Source organism: Nerophis lumbriciformis, linkage group LG39 (assembly GCF_033978685.3).
Source record: "Nerophis lumbriciformis linkage group LG39, RoL_Nlum_v2.1, whole genome shotgun sequence".
Lineage (NCBI taxonomy): Eukaryota > Metazoa > Chordata > Actinopteri > Syngnathiformes > Syngnathidae > Nerophis > Nerophis lumbriciformis.
The window spans coordinates 12,390,599-12,410,171 of NC_084586.2; the positions used below are offsets into that span (position 1 = coordinate 12,390,599).

Sequence of the window (19,573 nt, forward strand, 5' to 3'; positions counted from 1 at the left end):
AACTGCACTCTTTTTCCAGGCACTAAATGAAAGGGCACTGCAGCACCAGCAGTGAGCGAAATCATCCAAAAGATTGCACCATAGCACAAACAACAAAAAACCTTCTCAGAGTATTTGCTTTATTTTTATTTTTTTTATACCTATTTTTATGATGGCCATCAGCAAAAAAAAAAAAAATTTAGCCGCACCGTCCTATATACTGTAGGGTTCAAAGTGTAGGAACAAAGTAGCGACTTACAGTTCAAAATTTACGGATAGGGCTATATATTTTTTGGTCAGAAGAAAGTGGAAGTTACTAAGCAAGGTTGGTTGCATAAACAAAAGCACTCACGCTCTGGTAACCGAGCAAAACAGGAAGTGATCACTGAATCTGTTTAAATTCACCAAGCGTTGGATTGTTCACCCACGAATAGGGAACGTGAGCTGGGTCTAGACCCTGGTGAGACAGGTTAGTTTTACCCTACTGAGTGACATTTTGGTTGCGCCATTGTGCTGTCTGGCTGTTGATTCTCTGCATGGAGCTAGAAGAGAAAGTAAAAATGAGTGCTGCAGAGAGCGAAGGAATTGTGGCTAAAACAGGAAAAGTATGGCAGTTTTTGGAGATTTTTTAAAAACGGACCATAGTCCTTAGCCTTGTCACCTGGAAACAACAGGTAGGAACTAAAGTGCAAGACTGTATACATAAAATACATTACAAAATATAAAACATGTGCTACTTTAAAATAAGAGTGATTTGGTCCAATAATATTGAAATAATAATTACTGCATGACATACATTTCTTTCCATACTCAAATAAGAATGACAGACCACATGAAATGTTACACAGCTTTAACTTCCTGGCAAAAACAGATCTTAGGTTTGTGTATGTTTACATTTTCACTAGAGATGTCCGATAATGGCTTTTTTGCCGATATTCCGATATTGTCCAACTCTTAATTACCGATTCCGATATCAACAGATACCGCTATATACAGTCGTGGAATTAACACATTATTATGCCTAATTTTGTTGTGATGCCCCGAATTAAATCAACTCAAGTTATGGAAAAAAAATGCTAAAATGGCACTGCCATATTTATTATTGAAGTCACAAAGTGCATTATTTTTTTTAACATGCCTCAAAACAGCAGCTTGGAATTTGGGACATGCTCTCCCTGAGAGAGCATGAGGAGGTTGAGGTGGGCGGGGTTGGGGGGCGGGGTTGAGGTAGGGGGGTTGTAGGGGGTAGCGGGGGGGGGGGGGGGTGTATATTGTAGCGTCTCGGAAGAGTTAGTGCTGCAAGGGGTTCTGGGTATTTGTTCTGTTGTGTTTATGTTGTGTTACGGTGCGGAGATTCTCCCGAAATGTGTTTGTCATTCTTGTTTGGTGTGGGTCCACAGTGTGGCGTATATTTGTAACAGTGTTAAAGTTGTTTATACGGCCACCCTCGGTGTGACCTGTATGGCTGTTGACCAAGTATGCTTGCATTTGCTTGTGTGTGTGTGAAAAGCCGTAGGTATTATGTGATTGGGCCGGCACGCAAAGGAAGTGCCTTTAAGGTTTATTGGCGCTCTGTACTTCTCACTACGTCCGTGTACCGCTCTGTACAGCGGCGTTTTAAAAAGTCTTACATTTTACTTTTTGAAACCGATACCGATAATTTCTGATATCACATTTTAAAGCATTTATTGGCCGATGATATCGGCAGTCCGATATTATCGGACATCTCTAATTTTCACACTTTGCCCCTATTTTGTTACACTTTATTAAGCATTTCTTATGTATTCCTTATTTTTGCACCCTCATTTTAAGAGATTACTGTTAAGTGGTCAGCAGGATTTTAGAATTTAGTTTACGTTGAATGATTTCCATGGTTGGGTTGATGTTTCCATTTCTGCCTTGATAGCTGAGAGGATTGTAATCAGAGGAAGGTTACATTTGAAATCAAAATGTTTACATTTATTACATTGTTCTCCTGGTTTTTATTTTCGATAGGTCATAAAAATATCAATAATTATCTATCGACCAATAGAAAACACTCATACTTATATACAGTTTTGAGCCATATCGCCCAGCCCTAAGTCACCGGCAGCTTGGGGGTGGGGGACACTGCCCCATAGTGTTTTGGAGGAAAATTACAAGTCACGCTACGTGACGAGAGAGTATATACCAGCCTTAATGCTGCCTCAGTGCAGGTCTGTTGTTATCCCTTTCCAAAACCATCACTTCTGCTGGTTGCAGGCATGTAGTGCACGCCATCTTGCAACGGTTGCTTCAAGGCATGTTTATTCCACACGGTCGACTAATTGATTAATCGACTATCACCCCCTTTAGTTGTTGTGTTATCCCAGGAACAGTTTAGTTTACCGTATTTTTCGGACTATAAGTCGCAGTTTTTTTCATAGTTTGGCCGGGCTCCAGTGCAATTTATACATGTTTTTTTCCTTCTTTATTATGCATTTTCGGCAGGTGCGACTTATACTCCGGTGCGATTTATACTCCGAAAAACACGGTAGTTTAGTTTATTAGTCTTCTTCGGTCAGTGGTCAACAAAATAAACAAACAGTTTTACATAAACAAACAGTTGTACATTCATACATTGAAAATGTTGCAGACCGAAAGGGTTTAGGCTGAAGTTGAACACTTATTGCGCCTAACCCTATAAACAATGTCAAATACAAGATGAGCTTCCAAAAAATATAACATTTCCTTTGCACAACATATTATAAATAGACCTTGTACACAACATAAACACTGTTCATATGTATACACAGTAGAGATGCGCGGTTTGCGGACACAACCGCGGAGTCCGCAGATAAACCGCGGGTCGGGCGGGTAAAAATAGATTTTAAATAGATGCGGGAGGGTTGCGGTTGAACCAATTCGGAAATATATATACATAGTTAAATGTTGTTACCCACATACGAAAAACGAGCAGCACTCTTTGAAACAGTCAATTTTTCATCAGGCACCGCGTCCCAGCAACAGTGGCGCAAGTGACGCTCCTTCAGCGCAGCAGGGCGCATTTTAAAGGCCAGGCGCTCTCGCATGAATCCTGCATAGTGCTAACAAAAAAAAAGTAAGTAGACATACGGTTGGATATGTTAAACGAATTAGTCTACGTTACCTATAGGCTATACCAAATAAGCCCATGTCTAACCTATATTGAGTTCCATCCATCCATTTTCTACCGCTTATTCCCTTTTTGGGGTCGCGGGGGGCGCTGGAGCCTATCTCAGCTAAAATCGGGCGGAAGGCGGGGTACACCCTGGACAAGTCGCCACCTCATCGCAGGGCCAACGCAGATAGACAGACAACATTCACACTCACATCCACACACTAGGGCCAATTTAGTGTTGCCAATCAACTTATCCCCAGGTGCATGTCTTTGGAGGTGGGAGGAAGCCGGAGTACCCGGAGGGAACCCACGCAGTCACGGGGAGGACATGCAAACTCCACACAGAAAGATCCCGAGCCCGGGATTGAACCCAAGACTACTCAGGACCTTCGTATTGTGAGGCAGATGCACTAACCCCTCTGCCACCGTGAAGCCCATTTGAGTTCGGTCAGCTAAATAATTTTGATGGCTACGTGTTGTTTAGGCGCACTACAATGCAAAGGAATTAAGGCAATTGCGTTGTTTATTGTGGGTTTTTTCTATTCGAGATATACTACTATGTGTGAATAATTATTTGGCCTCGCTTTCAAGTGAAGCGCATCTCCGATTGGCGACAATGTAAGGCTATTTAGCCTGCTTTGTTTGTCGCGACCGTCTATTTTCATTATAATTCAAGTTTGATGATAAAGTGCAGTCTGATGGGTTTGATTTCCCCCCTTCAGCTATTTGCCTTGGCCAATAAGTTGCAGGTAATTTATTATTATTATTTATTTAATTTATTTTTGTTTAAATAGAGATGAAAAACATATGTTATTGTATAATTTAAGTTTGTGCGCGTGATTGACAGCCAAAGGCTTATGAGGCACATTTTTTATTTATTTTTTTATTTCAACTTAAAAACGTATGAGCCTATGCCTACAACATAGGTTATGTGTTTATCTTTATTTTCCTGCCAGTCGTTGACAATGGAGATTGTCTGATATTTTGTCATGGCTGAAGATCAATCAATAAAGGTTCATCTTTGTCGCAAAATTGTTCACTGCTTCACTGTGCACCCCGCCCTCGTCCCTATTTGAGCATTATAACGTTAACAAGTTAATATTCATTGAAATAAATTCAGAACATTTTTTTTACCTAACGAAAATATAGGCCTAGTCTTTCTAAAACATTGTTTTAACTTCTTAAAAGCCTCGTTCTGCTTGCTGCAACTGCGCACACAAAGTGTGAGGAACGCACTCCTGATCTGAGGGCATTGGCAACAATAGTCAACACTATCTTAATGGAAATGACAATAATATTATAATAATGATAAATAATATTATCACACATTAATATCTCTTAGCCACTAATGCGTGGCCAAGAGATGCGTGGCACGCACTGAATGTCTCTGCTGCATTGGATCAGTCTCCTTTCTTTAACAGGCAAAAGCTTTATAACCTCACTAATGCCTTGCATCGTCTATATTAGATATATAACAACGGGCGGGTGCGGGCGGGTGTGGTTTTGATAAAATGTTGGTTCGGGTGATTGGCGGATGGTTGACGACTTTTGTGATGCGGTTGCGGATGAAATAATTGCCTATCCGCGCATCTCTAATACACAGTAAAGACATGTGAAATATCCTTGTACACGTGTTAGTTAAACCTTTGTACCAATTATATACTACAATTATACTTCCATTATTATTTATATCTCACATTTAGTTTGTAATTAACAATAATCATAGTATTAACTACTGTGTTGATTCAAGAGTGATATATTTTTTCAAGTCTTAAAGTCTTTTTTAAATGTGTGAATGGAACTGGAACATTTTAAGGAATCACCCAAACTGTTCCACAGATGAACCCCCCTGACAGAAACACATCTACTTTTTAAGCTTGTTCTTTCTTATGTTTGCTTTCTGAAAGACAGCTGAACCTCTGAGGTCATAGGGACTCTCCCTAGGTTTGAACCTCTCCTGTAGACACCCAGGCAGCATGTGGTTATGAGCTTTATACGTCACAATAGCAGTGTTGAGGTCAACAAGATCGTGCAGTTTTAATGTTTTTAATTTAATAAACAGAGCATTGGTATGGTCATGATAATCCGCATAATTTACAATTCTAATGGCTTTCTTTTGAAGTAAGAACATGGAGTTGATGTCCAGGGTGGCCGGAATAACTTGGAACTGTGCATCCAAGCGAAATCAAGTTCCCAGTTGACCTTCATTGGTGTGCAGCACGTTTTTCTACTGATTTCTGACAATGTCTCATACATTTTAGTACGTAGCCTGACGTGTCGCCCTGAATACCGACCGAGTCATTGTGCCCTCCAGTGAAGTCGGAAGTGAACCCGGCCGGCTCGTTAGGCCCGGCCTGACTCGCCTTGTCCTTGAGGCCGAATCACAGTTAGCATGCTAATGGCTCCACCTGTTCCTGCCACGCTACTTGCACAAGGGCACGGGCAAGGAAGTTCACGCACACTTAGAGACACACACACACCCAGCTATGACATCAAATTGTGCACAAACACACACACATAATCACACACTGTCAGTGTTGAACCATGCATGCCCTCTTTCCTGCACTGCGACTCCATCCCTTCCTGCTATTTCACATCATTATTATGACATCATCATTTGTCAGTGCAAATGTGTGTGTATGTGTGAGCGCGTGTGTGTGTGTGTGTGTGTTGCATGCTGACTGTTGGGGTGGGCCCAAGCGAGCGGAAGCGGCCTTAAGGTAAGTTTTGGGGGTAACTGGCTTTCGAATCCTAACATGCAGGTAGGAATGTGTACGGTGGCCAACAAATGTGTGTGTGTGTGTGTACATTTTAATGCAGTTGTGTGTGTTAGCGTGTATGGCCAAAACTTTGGCTACCTTTGCAAAAAAAAATTTTTTTTTATAAACAACGGTAACCAATGTGAAGTCTGTGTGGACCTTTGCATGCACGTTGCCTCGGTAACCCTGGACCGGTGTGCATGTACAGTAAGTAGCCATGGTAAACCAAAGGGCTCAGCATGCATGTTAATGAATGTCTGTCTCTCTCTTTCCTCGCCTGGCCGTGACACCTTCCCAGAGCACAGCTACACGCCAGGTAGGTGGCCCCGCACCCTCTAACTACCTACCTACTTCCTCAAATAGTGGTGTGGCTTTCAAGTATGCGGACGTTTAGGCTGACTGGCGTTATTGGAGGATCCCACCAGGTATCGCGGTAGACGTCCTGAAGTTGAAATGAAAAAACCTTAAACCTGCAGTTTTTCCCCCATACAGGATGAACGCAGCCTACATAGAGCAGGGGTGTTCAAAGTTTTTCCAACGAGGGCCACATATACTGTAGAAAAATTAAAGTACACGGCGGCCACTTTGATACATTTTGTACATGAAAGATACTACGGTAAAACCAATACAATGTGGGTCATTTTATGCTGTTATTTCAACAAATCATCCACATTTTAGCTTTGATAACAAAGCAAATTAAAAATAATTCATGATGATTTTTCATTTTATTTATGATCTTCTTGTAATTGTATGCATCTTTAAAGCACTTTGAATTGCCTTGCGTACAAACTGTGCTCTAAAATAATCTTGCCTTGCCTAATACAACCCCCTTGATATCTGACCGTATTTTTCGGACTGTAAAACGGACCGGAATATAATCCGTACCCACTAAATTTTAGAAGAAAAAAATGGCCCAAATTTTTAATATTAGTCGAACTGGACTATAAGCCGCAGATATACACCGATACGCTGTGAAATAAGATATTTTTTACATAGATTTTGTAAATGTTTATTTACATACCTTATTGTTTCCAAACGGCTGATTAAACAAAACAGAAAATTCATCCTTTATGAGATGAAAAATATTTTCTGTTTTTTTAACCTCTAAAGGCCTTAGTGGCCACATGCGTGGACAGCACCTTTTAGCTCTTATTTCCAAAATTGTGTACACTACTGAATTGGGGTCTTATGGCCGCTTATGTGGACACTTATACTGCCATCTGGTGGTGTCAGAAGAGTATAACATACAAAGGAATTTGGGAAAAAAAAGTGTAAAAATAAGAATTAGCATGTCACTAAACATGAAGTGCACGTTTGTTACTTATAGACTAATAATTTATGATGATTTTTCATTTTATTTATGATCTTCTTGTAATTTTATGCATCTTTAAAGCACTTTGAATTGCCTTCCGCACAAACTGTGCTCTAAAATAAACTTGTCTTGCCTAGTACAACCCCCTCGATATCTTACCGTATTTTTCGGACTGTAAAACGGACCGGAATATAATCCGTACCCACTAAATTTTAGAAGAAAAAAATGGCCCAAATTTTTAACATTTGTCGAACTGGACTACAAGCCGCAGATATACACCGATACGATGTGAAATAAGATATTTTTTACATAGATTTTGTAAATGTTTATTTACATACCTTAATTGTTTCCAAACGGCTGATTAAACAAAACAGAAAATTCATCCTTTATGAGATGAAAAATATGTTCTGCTTTTTTAACCTTTAAAGGCCTTAGTGGCCACATGTGTGGACAGCACCTTTTAGCTCTTATTTCCAAAATTGTGTACACTACTGAATTGGGGTCTTATGGCCGCTTATGTGGACACTTATACTGCCATCTGGTGGTGTCAGAAGAGTATAACATACAAAGGAATTTGGAAAAAAAAAGTGTAAAAATAAGAATTAGCATGTCACTAAACATGAAGTACACGTTTGTGTACTTATGGACTAAGTACATCATATAAAAAGATGATTCTTAGTTTTTTATTCTAATTAGGGTCCAATAAGCCCAAATAGCAAAGAGAAATAAAAAAAAGCATGTAAACAAACAGCTTGGGCCTTAAGAAGTTAATAAGGTTCAAGATGTTTATCAGGATTTTTCTTTCTTGTTCTTTGTAAACACTTTGAATTTGAACAATTTCTTAAAGTGAATCATTCGAGTACATTGTTTGATTTCTTTGCTTAATCCATTCCATAATTTAGCCATTAGCCAATAAAAATCCATAGATTAGCCGTACCTTTGTGTAAGCCGCAGGGTTCACAGTTTGGGAAAAAAAGTAGCAGTTTATAATCCCCAAAAAATATGGTAAAAGTGTTTTTATTACTATTGTTTACTATTGTTGTTTTTATGACATACCGTATTTTTCGGACTATAAGTCGCTCCAGAGTATAAATCGCACCAGCCGAAAATGCATAATAAAGAAGGAAAAAAACATATAAGTCGCACTGAAGTAGAAGTCGCATTTTTGGGGGAAATTTATTTGATAAAAGCCAACACCAAGAATAGACATTTGAAAGGCAATTTAAAATAAATAAAGAATAGTGAACAACAGGCTGAATAAGTGTACGTTATATGAGGCATAAATAACCAACTGAGAAGGTGCCTGGTATGTTAACGTAACATATTATGTTAAGAGTCATTCAAATAACTATAACATATAGAACATGCTATACGTTTACCAAACAATCTGTCACTCCTAATCGCTAAATCCCATGAAATCTTATACGTCTAGTCTCTTACGTGAATGAGCTGAATAATATAATTTGTTATTTTACGGTAATGTGTTAATAATTTCACACATAAGTCGCTCCTGAGTATAAGTCGCTCCTGAGTATGAAAAAAACTGCGACTTATAGTCTGAAAAATACAGTAGATTTTGTAAATGTTTATTTACATACCTTAATTGTGTCCAAACGGCCGATCAAACAAAACAGAAAATTCATCCTTTATGAGATGAAAAAGACTTTTCTGCTTTTTTAACAAGGTTCAAAAGATGTTTATCAGGATTTTTCTTTCTTGTTCTTTGTAAACACTTTGAGTTTGAACAATGTCTTAAAGTGAATCATTCAAATACGTTGTTTGATTTCTTTGCTTAATCCATTCCATAATTTAGCCATTAGCCAAGAAAAATCCATAGATTAGCCGTACCTTTGAGTAAGCCGCAGGGTTCAAAGTTTGGGGAAAAAGTAGCATCTTATAATCCAAAAAAATATGGTAAAATAGTTTTTATTACTATCATTTACTATTGTTGTTGTTAGAATAGAATATAGTTTTACTGTCATTATTACAGTGAACAGGTTCAAAGAACAACAAAATTGGAGCAGATCCCCTAAGGCAGTGGTTCTCAAATGGGGGTACGCGTACCCCTGGGGGTACTTGAAGGTATGCCAAGGGGTACGTGAGATTTTTTTTAAATATTCTAAAAATAGCAACAATTCAAAAATCCTTTATAAATATATTTATTGAATAATACTTCAACAAAATAATAAAAAGTAGGCTATTCCAGTCATTACAATGCAACAATGCAATATTCAGTGTTGACAGCTAGATTTTTTGTGGACATGTTCCATAAATATTGATGTTAAAGATTTCTTTTTTTGTGAAGAAATATTTAGAATTAAGTTCATGAATCCAGATGGATCTCTATTACAATCCCCAAAGAGGGCACTTTAAGTTGATGATTACTTCTATGTTTAGAAATCCATCCATTCATCCATTTTCTACCGCTTATTCCCTTTTGGGGTCACGGGGGGCGCTGGAGCCTATCTCAGCTACAATCGGGCGGAAGGCGGGGTACACCCTGGACAAGTCGCCACCAAAATCTTTATTTATAATTGAATCACTTGTTTATTTTTCAACAAGTTTTTAGTTATTTTTATATCTTTTTTTTTTCAAATAGTTCAAGAAAGACCACTACAAATGAGCAATATTTTATTTTAGTTATACAATTGAATAAATCAGAAACTGATGACAAAGTGCTGTATTTTACTTATTTATCTCTTTTTTTCAACCAAAAATGCTTTGCTCTGATTAGGGGGTACTTGAATTTAAAAAAAATTCACAGTGGGTACATCACTAAAAAAAAGGTTGAGAACCACTGCCCTAAGGTGCATACACAATCATTTGGTAATATAAATAGTAAAAAAAGATAAAAAAAAGAAGATATGTATCTATATATATGTATATTATTATGACATACCGCCAACCAAATTTGTTTTTGAGGCTTTATCACACTTGAAAATGCAACATATCTTGGAACATGGATGCCCGGAAATCATCACACAGGTCGTTCGGCCTTTTGGTTTTCAATTCAATTATTGTATTGTTTTAATCCAGAATGTGTTTATTTTGTCTTTAAAATGTGTAGCGGGCCAAAAATATTCAAGCTAAGGGCCACACTTTGGACACCCCTGACATAAAAAATGCTGATAAAAACAACGGGAAGTGGAATTGTACATCATTATGATATAAATTTACTGTCAAATGTTTCGACTGACGCTGTATATTCCAATATTTCATATTATTGGGAAAAATGCCATAGTACAAATTAAAAGGCCTCCTTCTAGTAGTAAACACTTTATCCCTCATAGAGGCCTGGTACTCGCTGCAGTTGAGCCCTCAGCCACCATATGAGGAAATATGGTATCAATGCTTTAATATCAATCTTGCTCGCACATATTTACTTATTTTCTCAGATCTTCATTCCCTTCGCTTTCATGATGTTAGACCTAAATCACTCTGAGACCATTTCTAGCTTTTACCACGTCATCCTTTTTTGGGGTCGGCTTCCCGGCCGTAGGTAAATGTGCGGTGTGGCTGCAGTCACGGCTGGTAAGTGCGACGTCACCTACTGCACAAGCAAGGTCACAGTACATAGAGACACATAAGAAGCACTGCACTCTTTTACAAGTTGGCTCTCTTTGTGCCGCGCGCCTCTTTTGTACCTGCCCAGGAATGAGTAAGTGTCTTTTCTCTCTCTTTGGAAGAGTAATTTTAGACCGCAGCACACAAGACACATACTGAATTGCACATGTAAACAAACACTTCACGCCCCATGGTCCTTTGCTGTGCTGACTGTGCTCTTGTCTTCCTTTAAGGTCTGGCACACCTGATGATTGGCGACCAAGGTATGGCCTCCTCTTACCTCACTTCCTGTTGTATTCTGCTATACCATCATCCCTCTCACCTCCTCCCCCCTGCAGCCACACACACACTCTCACTCCCCCCCCTCGGCCCCCCCCTCATTTTCATCACCACATGGCGCAGGAGGAAGTTGTCTCTCTAGGCAGTGAACCAAGGTCAGTTCTTTCCTGTAATTGAGGTTTCATGCTTTTAAACGGCCCCGTGGAAATTATGGAGGTTTAATTTAACCTGAAATGGATGACTTCAGCTTTCGCTCTGAAACTAATAAATGTGAAATGTGGCTTTTAAGATGATTCCGAAGGCAAAAGACATGAGCCTGAGAGCAACTTCTGCTGGGATATTACCTCAGCAGCCACTTAATTAGGTACTACCGTGACCCAACGGTTTTCAAATTCTTATAAAGAATGTACGTGAGAACATGTACAGCGCGTCTGGATTAGTTCTTGCCTCATCCCTCACTTAAAACGTGAGTGAAGACCTGATAAGTCCTAAAGAAAAAGAGATGATACAGTATTATCTGCCCGCAGTCCTTAATGCTTCAGTCACACGCAGGATTCTCACGAGAATAAGGCAAAAAATTCATCGAGACCCACTGTACTTCACTAACGGATGTCCAAACTTCGTAAATTGCCGTTAGCTGGGCACGCTCCTGCAGGGTTCAGACATTCGAATCGCGATTCTTATTTATCCTGATTTTAATTGATTCATAAATTTAAAAATAAATAAAAAAAAAAAAATAAATATATATATATATATATATATATATATATATATATATATATATGTATGTATGTATGTATGTATGTATGTATGTATATATGTATGTATATATGTATATATATATATGTATGTATGTATGTATGTATGTATGTATATATGTATATATATATATATATATATATATATATATATATATATACACTACCGTTCAAAAGTTTGGGGTAACCCAAACTATTTTTTTTAATTGCTGCAAATGGAGGATTCTTTGACGAAAGCAAAGTTTGATGTAAAAAAAAAATCTTATTTTAAATACAAATCATTATTTCTAACCTTGTCAATGTCTTGACTCTATTTTCTATTCATTTCACAACGTATGGTGGTGAATAAGTGTGACTTTTCATGGAAAACACAAAATTGTTTGGGTGACCCCAAACTTTTGAAGGGTAGTATATATATATATATATATATATATATATATATATATATATATATATATATGTATGTGTGTGTACTTATGCACATATATAATGTAGCTTACCACCACCAGGTGTGAATGAATGATGGGTTCCCACTTCTCTGTGAGCGCTTTGAGTATCTAATAATAGAAAAGCGCGATATAAAATCTAATGCATTATTATTATTACTATATATATATATGCATGTTTTTTTCCCAATAATAATCCATTTTTAAAAATAAGTTTTTAAGCCATCTCCATGCAGCTAGGACAAACTTTTCTAACCTGTAACTTGTTTTGAAAACATTTTATTATAATTTTTATACCAAATAACACATTGAGAGAATCGCTTTGAATCGAGAATTGTGTTTAATCGAGAATCGATTCTGAATTGAATTGTCACCACTGGAATCAGAATCGGATGGAGTTGTTAGGTGCTCAAAGATTCACACTCCTACATTTTATAGTGAATAAGTATAGTGTTACATGCAGAAAACAATATAGAATGCATATAAATGATATATTGATGAATAAATGCACATTTAACATCACTTTTAACTTTAGTGAAGACTCTTGCTGGGCAAAGACGGCGATGAGCAGAAAGGTAATGTCGTACTTTGCTTAGAGTTTTATTTTTTTATTTAATAGTTTGATTTAAAAGGGCTGGCACTCGCAACTTTCTTTGGCCCTGTGCGCAATCACATAAGCACAGAGACTGACTCACCAACACATTAGATTCTTTGTTTGGACACTCCATTCCGTGGAATGATACGCAAGTAACACGCAATGTTTGCGAATCACACAAAAAGTGGGGCGTACGAAAACTGAAATACCACCGTATGAAAGAACAAACATAAAATGTTTAAAAAAAAAATTGCAATAAATAAGTAACTTACAAGTATTTTACCATGGGGAGTTAAGTTTCAATAACTAGTAAATCTGATATGAAGAAAAAATAGAAAATCCAAAGTCATATTCTTTAGCTCTTGAAGATGTACCTAATTAAGTGGCACAGGCGCCGACAGCTCTGCATTGCTTGGCATCGCTTGGCTGGGTTAAATCGCTGAGGTCCATGGATGGTTTCATTTGACCTTTCCTCTTCCGCCATGTTCCACTGCATTCATGCGCAGCCTTGAATGGAGTGGGCTATTGAGTGTGTGCGTGCTGGCGTACATGGGTGCCTTCACATGGCGAGGCCGTGGCAGCTCTCCCGGGGATCCACATTCAACCCCTTCTTTTTTCCGCCTTTTCATCGGCTTCCAGCTCGTCTCACTGCTCCGTCGCCGGCGCTCACGCGAGCGCCCGCGGTGCGCATACACTGGCAGAGTGCATGTCTCTCCGAACAGATGTTCCTGCAGTGTATGAAAGCCATTCCGAGATACCTCCAAACGCCCCCAAGTCCTTCGCTCAGTGCTTTTTGAACACAGCCCAAAAATAAGTGCCACCACTCTGCTGCTTGAAAAGTGTTGGACTCACAATCTCATTTTTTATGCCCATTTTCCTTCTTTGTGCCATCTTTTTTCCCCCCTCTTTTGGACTCCACGCCCTGGAAAAGTAGGAAAGCTCAGAGGTACCCCACTGATTTCCTTCTTTATTGTGCCCTAAATCGTTTTGACATCCTATACATTGACAGATTGGTGTATGCGCTTCATTGTCGCTCGCCATTTTGCGCCTTTTTAAATTGAAATATTTCAATTTCAGTCAGGTAAGCTGCTAGTGCATGTGTGTGTGAGTGTGAAGCTGCTCATTCACGTGCCAGCATGCGTGTGAATGATTGGGAGCTCCAACCAAGGGTGCGATAAACTAAAATCTGAAGGTAGGTTTGCCCTGCATGACGCTGATGAATACACTGATTGGCCCACATGACGAACGGGTCCCACTGCGACTCGGCTGGCGCGTCACTCTTTGATTGGACGAGAGAACACGATGACGGCCTGTCTCCCATTGTGTCAGGGTCGGCATGCGTCCAATGAAACGCGCTATTAAGCGAAACATGTCGACCAAAAAGCGGGCGGAAGGAAATATCTTGAATGCAGCACAAATGATGCCTTTAACCTGCAATCACAGCGAGGTGTCACTGTTCAGACGCCTTTTTCTGTCAAGGTTTTTTTTTTTTTGATTGCCGAGTGCGTTTAAGTGCGGGAGTTGTCTGCTGTGAATCCTCCAGTGGAGAGCCTCAATAACATCTACTGTGAGTCAGACTGCCCTGAAAGTGTAATCCCTTCATATTCCGCCCTCCCAGTTTGCATCGCCTACCCAAACTGACGTGGATTAACGTTCGTTTTTCAGAATTATTACCCAACAGTCCTTTTGTTTGTGTACGGGCAGGGGTCCACAAACTACGATCCGGCCCGCCAGTGTCCAAAATCCAGCCCGCAGGAAGTCCCGAGTTAAAAAAACAACAAAAAACAATAAAAAAAACACTTTTTTTTAATTATTATTTTTTTAAATCTGTCCTTTCTAATCCATTTTCTACCGCTTGTAACTCTCGGTGTCTCCTGGCCGCTCAGGCAATTCATATTGTCTAAAAATGCATTTTCCCATCAATAACGTGACATCCTCGCGCATATATATATATATATATATTTATTTATTTATTTATTTATATATGTATGTATGTGTATATATATATATACAGTATATATGTATATATGTATGTATATTTGTATATATATATATATATGTATATTTGTGTGTGTATATATATATATATATATATATATATATGTATGTATATATATACAGTATATATATATGTATGTATATATGTATGTTTATTTGTATATATATTTGTATATATATATATGTATGTATGTATGTGTATGTATGTATGTATGTATGTATATGTATATGTATATGTATATGTATATATATATATATATATATATATATATATATATATATATATATATATATATATATATATATATATATATATAGGCGAGCTACTTTTCAATTGACCAATTCGAGGGGATATACCTCATTCATATATATAATTTAATATTTATTTATTTATGAAAGAGACGTTTTTGTTAAGTTAAAGGTGTTTAATGATAATACAAGCATGTTTAACACGTATAGATTCCTTTCATTCATGAAGACAAGAATACAAGTTGGTGTATTTATTACCTGATTCTGATGACTTGCATTGATTGGCATCAGACAGTAATGATGATAACGTCTGCATTTTCAAATGGATTAGAAAAAAAGTCCACATTTCTGTCCAATACCACTGGCATCTTGTTTGTCCAGCTTCCATATTCGATTTTATACACTTTACAAGAAATACATTGGCGGCAAACTCCGTAGCTTGCTAGCTTGTATCGCCTAAACCAGTGTTTTTCAACCTTTTTTGAGCCAAAGCGCATTTTTTTCATTGAAAAAATCCGGAGGCACACCACCAGCAGAAATCATTAAAGAATGAAACTCAGTAGACGATAAAAAGTTGTTGTCGCAATTCTTGGACATGATTTTAAACCAGTGGTTCTTAACCTTGTTGGAGGTACCGAACCCCACCAGTTTCATATGCGCATTCACCGAACACTTCTTTAGTGAAAAAAATAAATAAAAATTGTATATGTATTTGGTAACACTTTAGTATGGGGAACATATTCTAAGTAACAAAGACTTAATTTAGAGTTATTTGGTTAAGGTTAGAGGGTTAGGGCCAGGGTTAGAGGGTTAGGGTTATAATAAGGCCATGCTGAATAAGGGATTAATACGTACTTAATAATGACTAGTTAAGAGCCAATATGTTACTAATTTGCATGTTAATAAGCAACTAATTAATGGTGAATATGTTCCCCATACTAAAGTGTTACCATGTTTTTTTACTGGTGCACAAAATGAACCGTGCATGAACATCACCTTGTTCAAACTACAAAACCAACACAGTGCATAAACTCACAACAAATTACACACCTGCAAATCAGTCTGACTTCTGCTGTTGTCGTATCCATAATACGCCGATAGGGAGAAGTTTTTATTCACACGATGAGTCGGGTGTGTCTTGACCTCCGCCGAACCCCTGAGGCCGACTCACCGAACCCTTAGGGTTCCATCGAACCCAGGTTAAGAACCACTGCTTTAAACCATAACCAAGCATGCATCACTATAGCTCTTGTCTCAAAGTAGGTGTACTGTCACGACCTGTCACATCACGCCGTGACTTATTTGGATTTTTTTGCTGTTTTCCTGTGTGTAGTGTTTTAGTTCTTGTCTTGCGCTCCAATTTTGGTGGCTTTTTGCTGTTTTGTTGGTGTTTTGCTGTTGCAGTTTCATGTCTTCCTTTGAGCGCTATTCCCCGCACCTGCTTTGTTTTAGCAATCAAGAACATTTAAGTTGTTGCTATCTTTTTGTGTGCGGACATTGTTGATTGTCATGTCATGTTCGGATGTACATTGTGGACGCCGTCTTTGCTCCACAGTAAGTCTTTGCTGTCGTCCAGTATTTTGTTTTTGTTTACTTTGTAGCCAGTTCCGTTTTAGTTTCATGCTGCATAGCCTATAGCATATTGTGATCACGACAAACCCTTGTCGTCTCACACGACGTGTTCCCGACATCTACAAAGCAATTGGCTACCGGCTGCCACCTACTGATATGGAAGAGTATTACACGGTTACTCTGCTCTAGACAGCACCAACACTCAACAACGGCACATTATTTGCGGATTATAATTACTGGTTTGCAAAAAATATTTTTAACCCAAATAGGTGAAATTAGATCATCTCCCACGGCACACCACACTGTATCTCACGGCACACTAGTGTATGACATAAAATACAATAACAAAGTTGTTTAAATATTGTGTTGATATTATTACAATGTCTTAATGTGTTTTTACTGTTAATTATAATTGTGAATCATTTAGTAATCCTAAACATATCTTAAAATAAAATGTATTGGTATCAGTATTAATATTGCCAATAGTGCCCCTGTAGCTACACAGTATTGGCTCGATACTAGGTCTGTGAATCATTGGGCACCATTCGATTCGATTCTTGGGGGTAACAAATCGATTCTCAATTTAAAACGATTCTTGATTCAAAATCAATACTTTTTTAATAAAATTGGATGCCAGTTCTCTGATTAAATACGTTCTTCCATAAAATAGATAAACCGCTCTGATACATGTTTATATTACTTAAAAGAAAACTGGTTTTGTTTGATGAACAAGTTACTAAAGTGGCTGGACAGGACAGATTTTTTTGAGGAGAAAAAAAAAGTATTTTGATTTTTTTTAGAATCGTTACACATAAAAATCGAGATTCATTCGAAAATCAATTTTGCTGACACTCTTAATCGATGCCCAAATTTGTAGTATGATCCACCACTAGTTCACTTTCTAAAAGTAAGTAATGGTTGTTTTTTTTAGATTATATAGTCAATCGCTCTTACACTACAGTGAATACGTGTGATGGTATCAGCTGATCTAACCCCGTGGATGATCGGTATCGCATTTGGCAGCATAAAGCCCTGATCAGAACACCCTTCGATACCACCGTAAAAAAATGAGCCTTTTATGATGCGCTGTAAACTGCAAGTTAGAAATGACTATTCACACTGTAATGCATGAGCACTCAAAAAGGCATCAAGGGCGATTCTCCAGGAAGGCGTAGGACATAAAAGAGCTTTTTTAAGTCATTTTCTTTTGTATGCATTTTAAGTTTCAACACTTTCTGGGGCGGTATAGCTCGGTTGGTAGAGCGGCCGTGCCAGCAACTTGAGGGTTCCAGGTTCGATCCCCGCTTCTGCCATCCTAGTCACTGCCGTTGTGTCCTTGGGCAAGACACTTTACCCACCTGCTCCCAGTGCCACCCACACTGGTTTAAATGTAACTTAGATAATGGGTTTCACTATGTAAAGCGCTTTGAGTCACTAGAGAAAAAGCGCTATATAAAATATAATTCACTTCACTTCACATACATGGAAATTGTTTGGGGAATTCATTCGTAAAATGTGTTGTACCACACTACACTAGAAAACAGCTAGCTCCAAAAATAAATTAATTGAATAAATAATCGATGTATTAATCCCTATGTGTCAAAGTCAAGGCCCGCAGGCCGGAATTGTCTATGGCCCGAAGGATATTTGATTAGTATTAGAAACGGCCCGCAGGCCACAGTCGCCTGCTGCTGTTTTGCACGCACCAATACTCCATCAGTGTTGGCGCTAGGAATTTTCTAAATGGCGTCCCAGGGACCCTACCAAGTCATAAAAATGGGGTCCCACAGTACATTTTTGGGGTCCCACTTTTTTTGTAACCGTTTTGAAAACAAATGATAAATATATGCATTATCCTGTTGTATTTCACATTCTATATTCCATCTATTTTCTACCGCTTATTCCCTTTTGGGGTCGCGGGGGGCGCTGGAGCCTATCTCAGCTACAATCGGGCGGAAGGCGGGGTACACCCTGGACAAGTCGCCACCACATCGCAGGGACATTCTATATTGTGTTTTGGAAAAAGGTTATCATTAGAGATAAATGCTTTAAAATGTAATATCGGAAATTATTGGTCTCGGTTCGGAAATGATCGGTATCGGTTTCAAAAAGTAAAATGTATGACTTTTTAAAACGCCGCTGTACGGAGTGGTGCACGGACGTAGGGAGAAGTACAGAGCACCAATAAACCTTAAAGGCACTGCCTTTGCGTGCCGGTCCAATCACATCATATCTACGGCTTTTCACACACACAAGTGAATGCAAGGCATACTTGGTAAACAGCCATAAAGGTTACACTGAGGGGTGGCCGTATAAACAACTTTAACACTGTGACAAATATACATTTCGGGAGAACATCCGCACCGTAACACAACATAAACACAACAGAACAAAATACCCAGAACCCCTCGCAGCACTAACTCTTCCGGGGCACTACAATATACACCCCCCGCTGCCCCCTCCCCCCACACCCCACACCCCCACACCTCAACCTCCTCATGCTCTCTCAGGGAGAGCATGTCCCAAATTCCAAGCTGCTGTTTTGAGGCATGTTAAAAAAAATAATGCACTTTGTGACTTCAATAATAAATATGGCAGTGCAATGTTGGCATTTTTTTTTCCTTAACTTGAGTTGATTTATTTTGGAAAACCTTGTTACATTGTTTAATGCATCCAGCGGGGCATCACAACAAAATTAGGCATAATAATGTGTTAATTCCATGACTGTACATAGCGGTATCGGTTGATATCGGAATCGGTAATTAAGAGTTGGACAATATCGGAATATCGGATATCGGCAAAAAAGCCATTATCGGACATCTCTAGTTATCATAAACGTTCCTTAATTCATAAAAAAAAAATAATACAAAAGAAAACGCATTTTTATGCATATATAAATGTATTCAGTTATAAACATTCATTCACTTTCTTCTTTCCTTCATGG

General features: G+C 38.4%; 1 protein-coding gene across 17 annotated transcripts in view; it reads left to right on the forward strand.

The window, feature by feature from the left end:
* Positions 1-19,573, forward strand: part of nrxn1a (neurexin 1a) — a 294,437-nt gene that overhangs the window by 37,094 nt on the left and 237,770 nt on the right. For 12 of the 17 annotated variants that reach the window (XM_061931896.1, XM_061931907.1, XM_061931900.1 and 9 more), the window contains exons 3-4: positions 6,155-6,172; positions 10,966-10,995. The exons of 2 other annotated variants lie outside the window; for them this stretch is intronic. In XM_061931896.1, coding sequence (XP_061787880.1) covers positions 6,155-6,172; positions 10,966-10,995 — 48 coding nt within the window. The remainder of the gene's footprint in view (positions 1-6,154; positions 6,173-10,965; positions 10,996-19,573) is intronic. 3 more of the 17 variants (XM_061931897.1, XM_061931904.1, XM_061931912.1) reach the window with 1 other exon arrangement.